At 41.1% G+C, this 16,244-nt stretch overlaps 1 protein-coding gene across 4 annotated transcripts in view; it reads left to right on the forward strand.

Moving 5' to 3' along the window:
• The window catches only part of ZFYVE28 (zinc finger FYVE-type containing 28), a 150,204-nt gene extending 136,393 nt beyond the window's left edge, over positions 1-13,811 (forward strand). For all 4 annotated transcript variants that reach the window (XM_039382985.1, XM_027712767.2, XM_027712768.2 and 1 more), the window contains 2 exons: positions 10,467-10,570; positions 11,498-13,811. In XM_039382985.1, coding sequence (XP_039238919.1) covers positions 10,467-10,570; positions 11,498-11,629 — 236 coding nt within the window. In that variant the 3' untranslated portion in view covers positions 11,630-13,811. The remainder of the gene's footprint in view (positions 1-10,466; positions 10,571-11,497) is intronic.
• The last annotated feature ends 2,433 nt before the right edge of the window (positions 13,812-16,244 follow it).

Below are 16,244 nucleotides of genomic sequence, written 5' to 3' on the forward strand. Positions count from 1 at the left end.
AATCAGCTTTGATCTTCAAGGCTAAGTGGTGGATTCAGCACACCAGGAGACCAATTATCAGAGCAGTAATATCTCTGTGGTCAAGTGAGAAATACAAGACAACCGTCAACTGTGAAACTGTATCTGAGTTTCCCAGAAATTCAAGTGTGCAGTAATTTCCCTGTGCTTTAAAACTTTGATATATTGTTATATATTTATCCACATACACTACTGTCCTTCCAGTGAGAGGTTTGGAATGTGGGATGACTGAGAACTGAGTGATAAGCAGTCTGTGTCTCTGCCTGTATGCGGAGGGTGGTGGCCAACAGAAAAGAAATATTGGTTCATGTCATTTGTAATAAAGATCAGAAATCACAGGGGGAAGAGAAGACCTCTTAAAGATTAGATTTTAGAGTAATACTACATATTTATAACTTATTTCGTGCTTACATAAAACCCATGGTTTGCTTGCTTACCCTTCTTCTGAAGCTGCAGGCTAAAGGGTCTAATCTATTTAGAACAGTAGGGCTAATTCATGTAGAAATATTATCTCTTCTGGAGGAAGATGATTTGGAGGCAGATAAAGAACTATTCACTAGTCATTTTAATTGATTTTTCTATCGTGCTGTAATTCAGAATGTCACAGAAGGTGCAGTAAAGAACAAATCTTTAGGCAAAATCCTTACCATGTATAGGCTGTATTGGAAAAGAATGCAAGAGATTATTGATTCTCTACCATTTCAAATCATAGTCTTTTGTTTTGAATCGATGCCTGATGCTGTCAGTGAATTTGACTTACGGAACTTGAACTGCAGGATGCTAAATAACCTTCTCACAGTGGATGTACATTTTGTCACAGCAAAGTCACTTCACTTCCCTGGCATGTTATTCAGCTTTTAGGGTTCTTTGGGCTTTCATGGCAGCTTCTATTGGCACGGGGAGTGTTTTATGTTTGGAGAAGTGCAGCCTATGACTTGGAATGTTATTTATTGAAGTAGAGGAGAACGGTCTGGGTACTTAGGTGATGTTATGGCCACATGGGAGTGTGGTAAAGGGGAATTTTTGGAGTTACAAGAGCCCCTGCAGCACCCAGGCAGTGTCAATCAATTATGTCCCTGCCCTAAGTGAATAGTAAAACTCAATCTGTGGTATTAACAGCATATGCAGATAACTACAACAGAACCAGCCCTTGCCTGCACCCTTGTTCTGAAATAGCAGGTGCTTTACGTGTGCCTGCGTGGTAGAAAGCAGAGCCTCGTGGGATAACCAAGTCCCTTCAGAATAAGCAGACGTGGGTGCCAGAATGAGCACTTTGTGCCAGTGTTTTCCCATGTTAACACATCCTCTAAAGAGCCAGTTAGCCAGTGGTCCTGCAGGGACTCTGCTTTTGGTAGCTGCACTGCCTCACTGGGAAGCTTGGGCATGTCTTCATCAGTCTCCTTGCAGGCTTTGTCTGGGAGCCTTCCTTGGCTGGTGTGTAAGTGATTATGCTGTAAATATCTGCTTGTACAAACCACTGCATCCCTTCTGACTGTGTAAACTAATGAGTATAGTCCACTGTTACTTGGCCTTGACTTGCTGATGGACAGGAATTTTCTGTATCCCAAAGAGACAAAGTGTGCTGGGGAGAAGGGAGATGAACTCCATATTCCAAATCAGAACAAGTCACAGAAGGTCTGCAAAAAGGGATATCCAAAGTGGGTCGATTTGTTGAATTTGAGGAAACTGTAGAAACACCCGTTTTATCCCCTTGCTTCCAATACATTCCAGACCCCTGTTCCTCAAGGTCACTGTAACGCTGTACAGAACTTGTTTCTGCTGAGGCAGCATTGTTAGCTAATGGCATACATGGTTTTGCTATCCCTAAGGCATTCAGCATGAGGCATAAACTTGCAGCAGGATTTTCGTCTTGGCAGCCATGTACCTTTACCCCTTGTAACACCTCCCCTACATATGTCATTTTTGCTGACCACTGTGGAAGGAACAGCCCCTCACTTTGAGTGATGTTTGGGTGGAGGTGGAAGATGTCTAGTGGTTAAGGCAACCTTTGCTGTGTGAACATGGGTACCCTATTTCTTGCAGCAAGCCTGATGGGTTTGTCCTCCAGGCCAAATCTGGGCCACGGGCCACCAAGAAGAGTACAGGAGTCAGCAGGGTTATCCCTGTAAATGGATTCGGCACAAAGTCTGAGAGCATTGCACCAATCTGTTGACATCATTGCACCAAAATTAATTACATCTTTTTTTTGTACATAATTTCTGTACCTCAGGTCACTCAATTATTTCAACTGAAAGTGAAAACAATTTAAAGCGAAGGAGCGCATGAGTAGCTCCTCCCTTCTGCCATTGTGGCAGAACAGGAGCATGTATCAAACTGAGAAGGTCCAGAAAGCTGCCTGCCAGGAAGGCTCTTTCCAATTATCAAGTAAATTCCTCCAACCGAAAGTACTGAATGTTTAAGATTGTATTCAATCAATGGTAATAAAAAAAAAAAAAGGAAAGCAAGCCCAGCAACCTGAACAAATAAATGGTTTTAAGATTCTACTGAAGGTTTCAGCATCTATTCAGATTATGAAGATGAATCACTTGTTTTGTCAGATTTCTCATTCTGATTGTATATAAAACCCACCAGCTGGTCTGGGTCGTAAAACAAATATGAATGTTTATTATGAACCAGCTGACAGTGGCAAGGGTATAAGAGTTAAATCCTATGACCTTCTGAAGGTTGAAATAAAATAAACTACAGATTAATTGGCGTTCCAAAACAAAAGCATTCGAAAATACAGATGAGCCTGTGGCGTCTATGTTCATCTTTACTGTCCTAAAGCTCCAAGATTTTTTGCAGGGAAACATATGCATGTATACTTCATAGAGTATAAAAAGCACTGTATATTTATAGGGAGAGAGAATATAAAACAAATAAATTTATATTTTCCTAGAGTATAGGTTTCATTTATGCAATATTCCATAAATAATTTTTAAGTATAGTACAATTTCTTGCCCTGGTTGTATGATGGAGGTGATGGCCAGTGGAGGCAATGTGTTGTAAATAAACTCAAAGCAAATCATAGTGGCAGATGCTCAGAAGAAAGCAGGTTGGGCTCTTTGCTGTCAGTGGTGTTTGCTCTGCATTGCAGTAACAGCAGAAGGGGCCTGTGTCCTGGGAACTTTTACGGTACTACCTTTCTCCCTCATGCCCTGGTGAGCTACGAGCCAGCACAGGTTCTTGGGAAGCTCCTGATCTCCAGCTTGGACAAACCCCTGGTAGATAATAAACTGACCAAGAAGTTTGCAGGGGACTGAGAGTGGGCAGCACGGGTCACACACAACTGAAACAGAACCTCCACATTTGAAAATAAAATAATAAGTAATAAAACTACTCTTAGTTAATCTAGTATAAATGCATCCCTGCCAGGACAGAACTGTGTCATTCTTAATATGTAGTACAGTTTTAAAAAAAACACTCATTGGGGAAGTAGAAGTTTGATGTCTTTCTGCCATTTATGCATCTGGGATCATGTTTCTAGACCCAAAAGAAAACTTGCTTTGTATTTGCCAGCAGATTCCCGTATATATACATAGATGTACACAGAGCAACTTCTTAATTTTTTGTCTTCATAAGTATTTTTATGTTTTATTAATTTTTAAATGTTATCTAGCATAAGTCCCTGCTCACCGTGTTTGGGAGCATTATCTTAATCCTTGTGAATTTGGTGATTTTAATAGTGAGCTTTGGCAAATCTGAGTTTTGACCATACATGTATTTTGGAGTTATTTATTACTCAGGAGGATTGATCTGTTGCGATTGGGGGAATGTGCACATTTTTAATTTTTCATTTCATGAAGTTAAAGGCAGGCTAAGAAAACGCTCCTTGTCTAAGAAAAAGCAAGAAACTTAGAAATCTGAAGATTTTTCTCAAGGAAACCAGAAAGCATTATGAAGCTGTTGGTATTCCATGAAAATACTTCCTATAGCATCTCATCTCTCTCTGCAACCATACGTGCATTTTCATTCCTCATCCCTTTAGCATCTGCACAGAAGTGCCTTGCTTGCTACCACCTAGTTATAACTCCAGACATAATGGATTTGCTGTGGCTGCCAGTACAAATACCTGTTTGTGCCAAGTGGTGTTAGCATCTGTTTGCTGCACAACAGCACACTATTTCACCCTGATCCCTTTGCAGCCCACCCACTTCAGTCTAGTCACAAGTCCCTACTACTCCCCAACCAGCAGCACAAGCACAATTCAGCAGTTTATAGTCCCAGGGCTCAAGATCTTGTTCTTGTTGTAGTCAGGGTCAAGAAAACCCACTCATGCTCCTCTATGAGCAGAATCTACTCACTGTGACTCTAGAATTAGCTGTCAGCCCTAGCTGAATACTTCAGGGTTTTTGTTGTCTTCTACGCACCTTGGGTAACTCTTATTATTTTTAATAATGACCAGCAACACTTTCTAAGTGAAACAAGTTAAATTGTTGCCACAGTTCAGTGGCCAAACATGTTCTGTCCATGTGACTTTTTACTTTTCCCTTACTCGGCAGCTCTGCTTACACTGTGCGAGAGAAGAACCTAGCATCAAGTTTCCATATGGAGGCAATGTTTTATAATCAGCTGAACATATTTAATCATGCATGCAGAATTACAGGTTTTTTACGGGTTTTAGGTTGTAGTGCAATAATTTGATCTGACTTGTGTTTTAAGAATTTGCTCAGAGCTTTTTTCCCTTCTCAAAGACTATCCCTGTTTGTTGGCAGTGTGTGGAGCTTGTTGAGACTTCCTTGCAGTACTTAGGGGAAAACATCCCAGATGTTGATAAGCACAGGCTTATTCAGCTCCATAATCTCATAAGTGGGATTTTGATTAGGTTTGAAAATTTTTGTCCTGAAAATACATGTATTGAGTGTTCTGGTATGTCATATGTAGATCTACATTATCAATTTTTTTCTATTCTGTAATGGTTGTGGCTCTTACAGAGAAGACTCCAAGTAGTGGTTATATGGAAGATCCAAGACTCTGGTCCATACGATTTAAAGTAAAAATTTGAACCATATCTCAGTTGAAGTCAGTGTTTTCTATAAGAGTTGTTCCATTTTTTGTAAATAATTATTTTGCCCAAAGAACTAGTTGCTGATCATGTACTAGGACAGAATGTACACAGGACATCATCATTCAAGGTCATGTTAAATCGGGCAGAGCAGAGGCTCGAACCCAGGTTTGCAAAGCTCCATGCTTTGGTGAAAACTTTCTAGATTTGGACTGAAATTCCATCCTAAGAAATCTATTTGACAAGAGCTGAGGCTGAGAAGTCTGTACCTCTTTTCTCCCTCACCCCCCAAATTTTCATCAAATAATATTGTTTAAGCAGAAAATTTATAGAAAAAATTTCAACCTGGCTGTAATCAACACTGAGCAAGGAAAAAGATTACTTTGGTACAATTGCCTGTTAGGAATCTTACATCAAAGTCAGAAATTGCCTAAAATTATGTGTGATGAGGGACAAAAAAGGTTCATCTTGCTTGGCAGTTGAGTGAGGGGTAAAGTCAAGTCATCCTAGTTTTCTACTTTCCATACTTAAAACTGTGAGAATTTACAATTCCTGCTTTCATCAGAAGAGCTACAGCAAGCCCATCTGACCCTTTTCTCAGCTGTGAGGGTAATGCACTGTGACGGCTGCAGTGGTGTAAGTTCCACAGGCTCCTGTAGGAACAGCCCTCCTTAGGTTAGTTTGGTAGAGGTATAATCAGGGGTTTGCATGGTGTGCTCTGTAATCTAATACACATCAGTGCAAGGAGGAGCTTTCAACTGGAGTCCTACATTAGGAATACTTGATAAAACAAAAGACGTAGGAAAGGGTATTTTCTCCGAATATCTGGTCCTAATACAAACACCACCACAAGATTGGGGTTTAGCAGCTGATCTTCAACAGAGAGCTGTGGTATGCATGTTTCTGATTTGTTTTCTACCAGAGTATAGATTTGCTAGGCTAGGCCTTCTGTAAGCCTCAACAACCTTTAGGATTGTTTACCTCCCTCCCCCCCCACTCTTGTGTCTCAGCACCACTAAATGAACTTTAAGTTTTCTGATCTAATGTTGTTTCAGTGCACACCATTGATGGATCCAGGTCCAGGCTCTCTTCCTCTTGTGTTCTGAGGCAGGGAAATGTTCTTCTTGGTTTTCTAAGATTAGATTGGCCTGCATTAAGACTATTGCACATACTTAAGCAAAATTAATTCACGTGTGCTTTTTGACAGTTTACAGTGTCTGTGATTTTTTTTCATCATGACTACGGTTTGCTTAAAGCTTCAGCATCTGAGATTTATGTGACTTTTAACTTCAAGAGCAGAAAACACTTTTAGCTAATGAGGTGGCATAGACATGTAAAGGTGAATTCTAAAAGCTACAGCATAACATTAATAAAAAGACAATAAAATTTCTTGATTTATGAGAAATTTTAATGCAAGATTTTTGACTACTTTAGAGCTGGGAATACTGTTTCTCTTTTTTAAATGTCTTTTTCAGTCTTCACACTATTTAATTTTATCTTGTGCCTTTTCTTTAAACTTGTTTCTTATTCATTTAAATACTTGTTTCTCTTCCTTTCTCTCTTTTTTTCTGTGCACGCTTTTAATATTTTCTTCTAAAATTTATTTCTGTACTCTGTCTCATTAATCCCTTCCTTCCCTTCCTCCTCCTCTTTGATGTTTGTGCTATGGACTTCATCCGTTTCCCAGCAGACTTCTGCAAACTCTCATTGCATGATAAAGCAGTGGGCCAATTAGCCCATGAACAAGGTTTTCCCCCGTTCCTTGTCCAAATCCCCGAAGCACAGGCAGATAATGCTTTAGTGACTGGATGTTTCTATTTGCTGCAGCATACAGAGCTAATGGAGCAGCGTAGCCTGGAGAAGGACTATAATATAAAAAGCTTGTGGATGCAGTGCTGCTGGCCCTGCTTCCAGCACATCTTCAGGCTCCTGCTTGGGGTTTAATTTGTGTAAGGCACTCTGCTCCTCACATTGAAGCTTTATCCCCTCTTGAGAGTGCTCTTCAGAGAATATTTCAAAAACCTGTTCTATAAAAAGCCCAATGACTCAATCGCTAATACATGTAAGTCAGAAAGGCTGCTCCCAAGGTTGAACAAGATGAGGCTGGTGAAGGGGACCAAGGAGTGGGATCCCAATTGCTGTAGGGGCTTTGCATGGACTCAGAGAGACCAAGTCATTCAGGACTTCATCTACCCTGCCAGGGTGAGCACTTTGGCTTCAATCCAGGATTGCATTTAACTTCTAAGTGCTTGCTCTCAAAACTCTGTGTTCAGTGTAAGGACTTCTTCCGTCACAACTGGAAGCAAAGACATCGGGGTAATGCCCCAAAGTTCCTTATTTCAAATGTCATTTCAAGGCTGCACCACTGTATGATTTCGTGCAAGACATTTCTCCCATGATTTGTCCCCGCACACTGACTGACTGTAGCTGGGTGATGAGGATTAAAGCAATTACATTTGTACAGTGTTTTGAATGTTAAAAGCCGTTACATAACCAAGTGTTACTATTTGGGGGTGTGCTGCAGTGCAGCAGATCTTGGTGCGAGCAGTTGGGGTGTTGGGAGGGCACTAAAACCCTGAGGCAACAGGGCACGGGGCTGGCTGTGGAGCCCCGTCAAAGGGCCTTACTGCTGATGAGTCACTGTCTGGGGAAAAATGTGCCCTTTAACTCACTCTGCTGATGCATTAATTTAGTGAATCAGCTGATGTGACACCAACGTGGAGGCAGAGAGAGCCCCTCTACTGTGGGAGAATGCTCTGTAGAGAGGGTTGTGCTGTTTCTATACACCGAGTACCACTAAGTTATGAATTATTTTTAATGCAGTTATAAAAACAAAGTTTGCAGATTAATTAATCTATCAGTCAAGTAATTCTGTAACCATGGACTGTGGATTATATGATTGTTATGAGTCATTATTTATCAAAATTTGCTGTTTCTCATGGTTTGGGGTTTGGGGTTTTTTGCAGGTATTCTTTTTATTTACCATGGAGACAAATTCATGCACAATCAATTAAAAAATAACTTTTTCTGTGTTGCATTTCAAGGGCAACAACAGGAGAAAAAAGTGGGGTTGGGGGGAATGGAAGGAAAAAAAACCCTGCCCTTCCACCCAAAAAAACCATAACGTACAAACAACCTACAGCACAAACCCCAAAAAAACCCAAAGATAAACAGCTGATAAGAAAGCTGCTTTCTGTTGATGAGCTCCAGGGTCTTTGTGGTGGGATTGCATTACCTTTTAATGTGTCTGGACTAATTGTGATCTGAGGGAGGGAGAGATTATGGCTCTTGCTGCCACAGAAGTTGCAGATCCTACAAGCATGCTGCAGTGTGTACAAAAAGGGCCTGTGTTTTGTGGCTTTTCTGTGAATATTAAAATTAGTAGCTAGCTGAACGTGGTAGCCCGCACTACAATACATTTGATAAAGCACTGGTAGCAAAGTAGGCATCTACCAAATCTGCTTCCACCAGCTCTGCAGAGGGAGACCTGGTGGCACAGAGCCTCAATAGCTGCCTAAATTCTGCTGTCTTCAAAATCAGTGAGAATCAATGGATAGTTAAATCCCTGGAAATATAATCTATGTAGTCTAATGGCAAGTTTTAAATAGGAATATTGTTATTGGTTCATTTTTTTGGTTTTTTGTTTTGGATATATGTGAAAACCATCCTGGTTGGAGAAGAGAACATAAGGATGCTCCAAGGTCAACAGGCTTGCCATGGTTAGAGATCAGAGATTTCTGTAAAAGTGATACAGAGTTGTCAAAATCAACATCATAAACTGTTATTAGTAGTAAGGTTCACTGGGCAAGCTACATGTAGTAGCTAGGGAGGTTGCAGAGAAGGAAAAGAATTGGAAAGGAAAATTTCTTGGCTTCACTGTTACTAATGCTTAGACTTAAGCTGGCAGTCCTTGCTGCTGAAGGAAAGCCTGCCTTTGAAGTAGGAATTTGTAGCCTTGTGTCCCCACAGAATGTTTTCTGGTGAATTGTTCCCAGGGATGAGGTGAAGCCTTCTATGTCCAATCCCCTTTTTTTCACCACATCGGTCATTTCTCTGCACGCAGACTTCTGATTTTGTTTGCTGGCCCTGTAGTTGTAACCTTTATCAGACAGTTTGTTCACAAAGTGAAGGATTACTTCCTTAAACTTGTTCAACTTCTAAAATAGTTTAGAGGAGCCCATGAAAGCTGAGTGAAATTCTAAGTTCTCTTTGTTTTTATTAATCTGCTTTTTGAGCATTTCCTGCATTGAATGCTATATCCTTTGTACTTTTAATTTGACAAATGTTGCAATTTGACAAAGACGTGAAAACTGGTCATGGTTATTTTTGAACAAAACAGTGGAATTTTCATTTAATTATCTTCTTTCTGCCTGTAGCTGTAGCCCTCTTGACCTCTGCATTAACTGCACCATATATTTTGTTGTTTGAGAATACATTTCTTGAGGCAGGGATTTTGCTTGTCAGGTTTATAAATCAGCAATTGCATGGCTTGCAAGCTGTAAATAATACTCTGAGGCAAACTGCATACAGTGAACTTGGGTAAATACATCCAGCAGTTCATGTTCACTGTGTCCATGGATTTCCTTCTGGATAGAACTTGCTTTGCCCTCCATTAGATTTTTGCCACCTTAATTAAGCAATCAACTATATTATTTCTGCACTTGTAATTCTGGACTCTCCGAGGTCATGTCAGCCTGTCGTGAGCAGAAGCAGCTCAGCAGAAGTGAGCCTGACACCTTCTGCTTTGCCAAAACCAAATCATTTCCCTGCTTGGCTTTTATGAGAGGTTAGAGAGCTCACAGGAGACATAAACAACTGAAACATGCTGTTCGTGATAATGGGCGAATTCTTTCTCTGCTAAGTCTTGCACACTCGATTTTGTGGTTTTGCCGTAGTTACTGGTGACTTCCAGTAAGAGTTCTAATAATTTAGCAGATGGTAATCAGGCTCTGGGTTTATTACCTGTGGAGTTGCTTGTCTAATTGCAGAAAAGCAGTCGGCCTTTCTGTAGGGAGGGCTGAAGAGGCTGGGAGTGATCTCTGCTCTAAGCTTGTTTTGATGGCGAGTTGCATTGACCAAAATACCTGTGATCCAACTCTGCTTTAATAGTCCCTTGTCTTCATACTTTATTTTGCTTATCTTCTTTTCCCTGCTATGTGCATTTATGTAAGATATATTTTGTAAGTCCAAAGCTGCTGTGCACTGTTTCAGTGCCTGCTGTGCTCTGCCCAGAGGTGGGTGCCTGGCAGAGATGGGGGGAGTGGAACCCTCCTAGGCATCGTGAATTCACCCAGCTGCTGTTTGCAAAGCACCTTGAGAAACAGAGATGAAAGCAGCTGCTGTTATATTTTACTCTCCCTACTTCCTTGAGGATCTGGTAATCACATGTTTGATTTTATTCCCTTTTGATTTATGTTCCCTTTTGTTGCTGTGCTTCTGACAGATCCTCCTGACTGGGTTCCAGATGAAGTCTGCAGCTACTGCACTGCATGCAAGGCTCCTTTCACAGTCATTCGCAGGAAGCACCACTGTCGGAGCTGTGGCAAGGTAATGACTCAGTCAGACATGTGAGAAACTATCCACCAAACAGAGCAGCAAATTCATATGTACCACAGAAACTCGGCTGCACAGCAAAATGTGTGAGCTTGGCCAGGGCTTTCAAGTCACAAGTGGTTTCGTGTATCTTGGCTGCCAACTCTCAGCTTACCTTTAGAAAGGGTTGGGGAGCGTTTTGACTTTTATACAGCAATAAACATTTGTCTGCTAAAGGCAGAATTCCCTGTTGAGATCCTAGAACACCCCCCACCCAAATGCAGAGTCACTCTGAACGACTGCTGCAAGCTTTAACGAGCCTGCACTGCCAGAGGTGATACATGCTCAGCTCAGCTGCAGGGACAGTGTGTCCCTTTGCCTTCTTTCCAAACCTTTGCAGCATCACTGTGGTCTGTAGGGCTGCTGCTTTGCAAGTTTGTGGGGGAGGAAGAGGGAGCGAGGGAGAAAAAAAACCAGTCACGTAGCTCAGGAAGCAGAAATCTGCAATCCCGTTTCACTCGCTTGCTCTTGTACAAGTTAAAAAGGAAGAGGATAGTGAAGCTGCTTTCATTAACCTTGTAGTGGACTTGCTGGAGTAGGGACTTGGGAGATATTCACAAATATTCCCTTAGTCTTTCTTTAAAACCAGTGGAGAGAAACGATTCTTCGCATCTCTGGTGGAGCTGCTTTCCCCTGCGACCTGCAGAGCTGGACAGGCCTGCCTTGGCTACTGTCAGTGCTGGGGCACCGGCATCAGAGAGGTTGGGCATGGCCAGAAAAACTGGTCACTGGGCTAGGAATTGCCTTTAGAGGCTTTTCACTTGCTGTGCTGAGGAGGGTGGTGGTGCCAACACACCCTCTTCTCTCCCCTGTCTTGAAATCAGTTTTGTCCCATCCTGTTCTTCAAAGGAACTGAAGTGAAATTTCCCTCTTGTTTTTCAGATCTTCTGTTCCCGCTGTTCCTCCCACTCTGCTCCATTACCTCGTTATGGTCAGATGAAGCCTGTCCGTGTTTGCACTCACTGTTACATGTTCCATGTCACTCCTTTCTATAGTGACAGAGCCAGTATCTGACATATTAAACTACTGGTGTGTCTTCTGGAGTCTTACACGGACTGATATATTTGACCTAAGCCAAGAATTAACTTGAAAGAGGGACCCCATGAGGGCACGTAGGCTTTGATATCCATTATTATAAATTTTGTACAGACAGTTTTTATTGCATTTTACTAAGCTGCTAAAGGGAAGTATGAAGCGTCTGTAGCTCTAAGGCTACAGTACAGTCTTCCATAAATTTATAACATTAATGTTACGATGCCATATGCAGAACAAATGCACTGTGTGGAAGGAAATAGGGCTCAGAGAATGGAACAAGCATTGCTGCTTATCTCACATGCTAGGAACAGAGTAGCCGGTTAATTAGTCCATCCCAGCAGATCAATCCCAAAGCTCGGACACTCCTGTGCCCACTGGAATTCCATCATGGCTGTGGGTATCAGCGCTCCTGCTGCTGTTTTTCCCACTACTAGATTTTTGCTACCTATGCTAGGATTAATTAAAGCAAATCTATTTCAAATCCACATCCAATATTTACAAAGGCAGAATTTTCTGTGAATCCCATAGGAAGGTCCTGAAGGACTGAAGGTCCTGGAGCAGAATATTTCTGTTGCCTTTCATTTACCAAGCAATAACTCCAAGTTGTCTTCTAAAAATTTTTACAACTTCCAGTTCCATATTTTGGACTTTTGGAAGTATTTATAATCTGAACTATTGATGCTAAATCCTGTTAATAAATGACACAGAGCTTTGGTTTCTATATCAGCATTTAAAACATAACAAACTTCAGAGGAAATGGTTACCAAATAAATGAATTAATATTAAAATAGATATTTTTTAAAGACTTTGGCAGCAAAATTCAGTAAATGTTACAAATTATTTCTCCCATAATGAGTCTTTTAAATGGTTTTAAAAAGGCAAATGTGTAATGAGATATCCAAAAGGTCCTACAGAATGGTCAGCCAGAGAAGGGTACTTGTTGTCCACATTTGGCAGAGTAACCATGTAAAATATTGCATACTGTTACTTCACTCATGCTAACAACTCAGAAGACATTTGTATTTATTTGAAACACCAGGGAATAATTTTTATCTCCACTCGGAGAGGAAAGAAATAAGACTCACGTGGATTCATGCTATGATCTTGCACAAACTATTTGCAGTAAGAGCTCCCTGAGCACTGAGGTTTCAAAGGTATTTGGACAGGCTTTGAGTTGGCCACATGAAAAGCAAGACAGTGTGTGCTGTGGTTACAGAGGAAACGAGATCAAGAGCTCTTTGCTGTGTCCCCTTTCCTGACTCGTGGTGTTACACACTGTGTTTCAAGGTGATAAATACAAAAAAGGATGAGGAAGTTGTTTGTGGTATCACGCTCGAGAAAGGTCATCATTCAAAATGATAAAGCAAAACTGGCCAGTGTTGATTTTTTTTTTTCTTTAAATATAATTTATTTATTTTGTGGGGACATTCCCTTTGTTCAATGTTCAGTGTTAATGAGCCATATAAGGGTACAGCAGTTCGGCACTACTGTCGTTTTGAATCAGATGAAACAGCTTCACTTAGTTTACGTGTAATGCACAAGCCTTATGATGCTGTTTGTAGACAATGTCAGCTATTATGTGTTATTCTCACCTTATTTATATTTTTTACTATTATTACTTCCCTGAAATCCTTCTCATGAAATCCTTGAGTTGGAGTGTCTGCATTCACCAGAGTTCGGAGAGGCGTGGGGTTGCATGATCGGTGGGAGATGGGTAATGTGGTGCGAGCAATGATACTTATTCAGGCTTAAATCTCAGGCTTCACATTGCAATGATTATTGCAGTTTTATTTTTAGGAAAAAAAAAAAAAAAACACAACAAATTTAATGCTTCTTTTATAGGATAAAAAAAATTGCAACAAACTTCAATTGTGAAATAAATATGCACAAAAAGTTGCTTCTGTGGAAAAAATCTTATTTAATGGACTGAATATTTATTTAAGCTTGTTTTTATTTTGTAAATGCTGTAATTCAGAATCATTTCCATAAATATGATATTTAAAGATCTCAAACACTATAGTTTCTTATGTAAATACAGACTCCTATTTCTCTTACTGAAAAGCACAATGACTATATCAATACTAATATACATTTGCCTCAAGGAAGACTTTCATCTTGTAATCTCTTCAGATAATTAAAGTGTCAGGACTTTCTACTTCCATGTGCTGGATTGCTCTTTCATTTCGGGGTATCTTTACATGGAGTGACAGCTGCCATCCTGTCAAACAAACCGGCCTCAAGTCTTTCTCACTTTGCAAGTAACATGAAAGAAAGGAGTTTACAAATTTGAAAATGGAAGTACAGAGAAGGGGGTGGTAAATCAAACCTGGAGTACCAGCCTGTCACTTAGCATTGCCTTGTGCTGTCTCTCACCACCGGCTGAAAATCTCCCTTCCCGAAATATCTCGTGTCAACGGGCACTTCACACATCAGGCACATTTGATCTGCCTGTGTCACATCTGAATAATCTTTTCTGTGGGGGACACAAGTCTGCAATGAAAACGGTGCTCCTTGCATCTATGTGCACAGTTATCCTTAGGAAGCATAAATGCCCAGAGCTGCTTTGTTCTGCTCCTTGTATGAGATACAGCTGTTAAAGGTTTTATGAGAATTAATTTTCATTTCCAGAGGACTTAATGCATGGCTTTGGGATGCAATTTCACCGAACAAAAACCATGTTACAGCTCCATGACATTAGGATCTCAGCTTCAGTGGTGCAACAATGGGAAAACTTTATGGGAAGCCTGCACACAAGTGTAAGATTGCATTTGAATTAATATACATAATATTTATGGACAATAATGCTGCCTTAAGGTGTGTATGAATAAATGAACAGTAGAAATTTATCCTAAAGGGATATTTTAATAAAAAAGGGGATTTCTTTTCTCCAGAACACAATGTGTTCCACATCAGTTTTCCTGTTGGGGATACTACAATGGGAGTGAATGGGCTAATAAGGTAAGAGCAACATTGGCAGAGGTGGCAGTAATTCACCTGGTGCTGGACTCTCTCATGTGGTAGGTTCCTTCTGAATCACAACTGTTTTCAGGGGGGGGAAATAATTACAGTAAACTCTGAAGTGATCCTTTCTGGGTCTGTACAGCATTTTCTGCTCTGTCTGGGTTTGTAAACGCAGATGGATATCGAAGCTCCCTCTGCAGTGAAAGGAACTTCAATAAAATATCTCTGCTTCCAGGCAATACCCCTGACCAGAACGCTCAAATATACTTAAAAGCTGTCCCACAGCATCTCAGTGAGGAGGAACCTGGGTGGAAGTGATGGGTGAGGAATGACCTTTGTGTGCCTTATCTAACCTGAGAGGAAGGAGCAGGAAGTGGGCTGTGCCCGTGTGGTTGTGCCTGCACAGGAGCAGGGAGATGTGAAAGATGTGGAAGCAGGAGATTGACTGTAGGAAGGCTTCAAACACAGCCCCATCACAGTCCTGCCTGGGAGCTGGAGGAAACCACCAGTGCTCTCAGTGTCTCGCTGAACTCACTGTCAGTTCATGCACAGTCAAAGCTGCTGGGGCTGCATCCTCCAGTTTCCGTGGCAACCCCCGATAGCATCTCCCCACCAGTGCCAAGACTGCAGCACTCTGTTCCTGCACAGGCAGGCACAGAGGGTTCTGCTTTCTGCTTTGTCAGAGGGACTGTGATGGCTCAAACATCTTTATTTGTAACAGGTTTATGCTGCAAAGTCGAGTGCTTACTGTGAACCCTTATTTTCTAATGATAGCCTTTTACTGAATTATACTTTATTTATGCTGTTTGTGTGGAAGAAGAAATCCCTGTGGGCATCCTTTTGACTATTTCTGAGGGGTTTATTAGCTCTTTTTCCTTCTCTATCCCCCTTTACCCCACCACATCACGCAGCTTTCAGTTTCTACTGTGTATAAACTAGACTTATTATGTGGCCTCCTTGGGTATCTTGCAGATAGTGAAATATTAGACAACTCAAGGAGTTTTCATCTCTGTTACTTCCTTGTACCTGCAGGAACATCCTGCCACATGGCTGCCTGAGTTGCCATGGGTCTTGCACCATGTTGTTTAAAGTTCTGCAGTATTCCTTTACTTGGTGAAGGAGAAAGGATGGATCCTGATTCCCAGGTTTAATAGCTGTTAGTAAATAATAGATAATGCCAAGACTCTGATTTTTTTCATTTGGCTCTTTTTTCCCTTTGCTCTTAAACCAAAAAATGGCAAAATATTAGGCCAGAAGGATGAAGGAAGAGAAGACTTGTTATAGCAGATCTGGAAGTGTGAAGATGATGTTTTAATGAAGTAATTGGTTTTCTTTGAAAACAAGCTGTAACTGCATGTGCTAGGAATGCTGGGGCTCATGCATAAAACAAACTGGGCAATTAGTCTTTCATGAACTCGCTTCATTTCTTGTTTTCACTAAACATGAAGGCTCTGAAGTGTAAAGTATTATTTTCCCTCATGTTTCACTCAAAGGTATGAAGTTGATTTGTCTTCTCAGTTTTTCTCTGCCACCACCCTGCTTGGGCTCTGACTGAGCCTCTCTACAAAAGAGAGTATTCTGTGTCCAAAGTGCTGTATCAACAATGGGGTCTCCAGGCCTCCAACCCCTGAGG

The sequence above is a fragment of the Pipra filicauda genome, unplaced genomic scaffold (assembly GCF_003945595.2).
Source record: "Pipra filicauda isolate LSUMZ 115617 unplaced genomic scaffold, ASM394559v2 scaffold293_size922472_pilon, whole genome shotgun sequence".
Lineage (NCBI taxonomy): Eukaryota > Metazoa > Chordata > Aves > Passeriformes > Pipridae > Pipra > Pipra filicauda.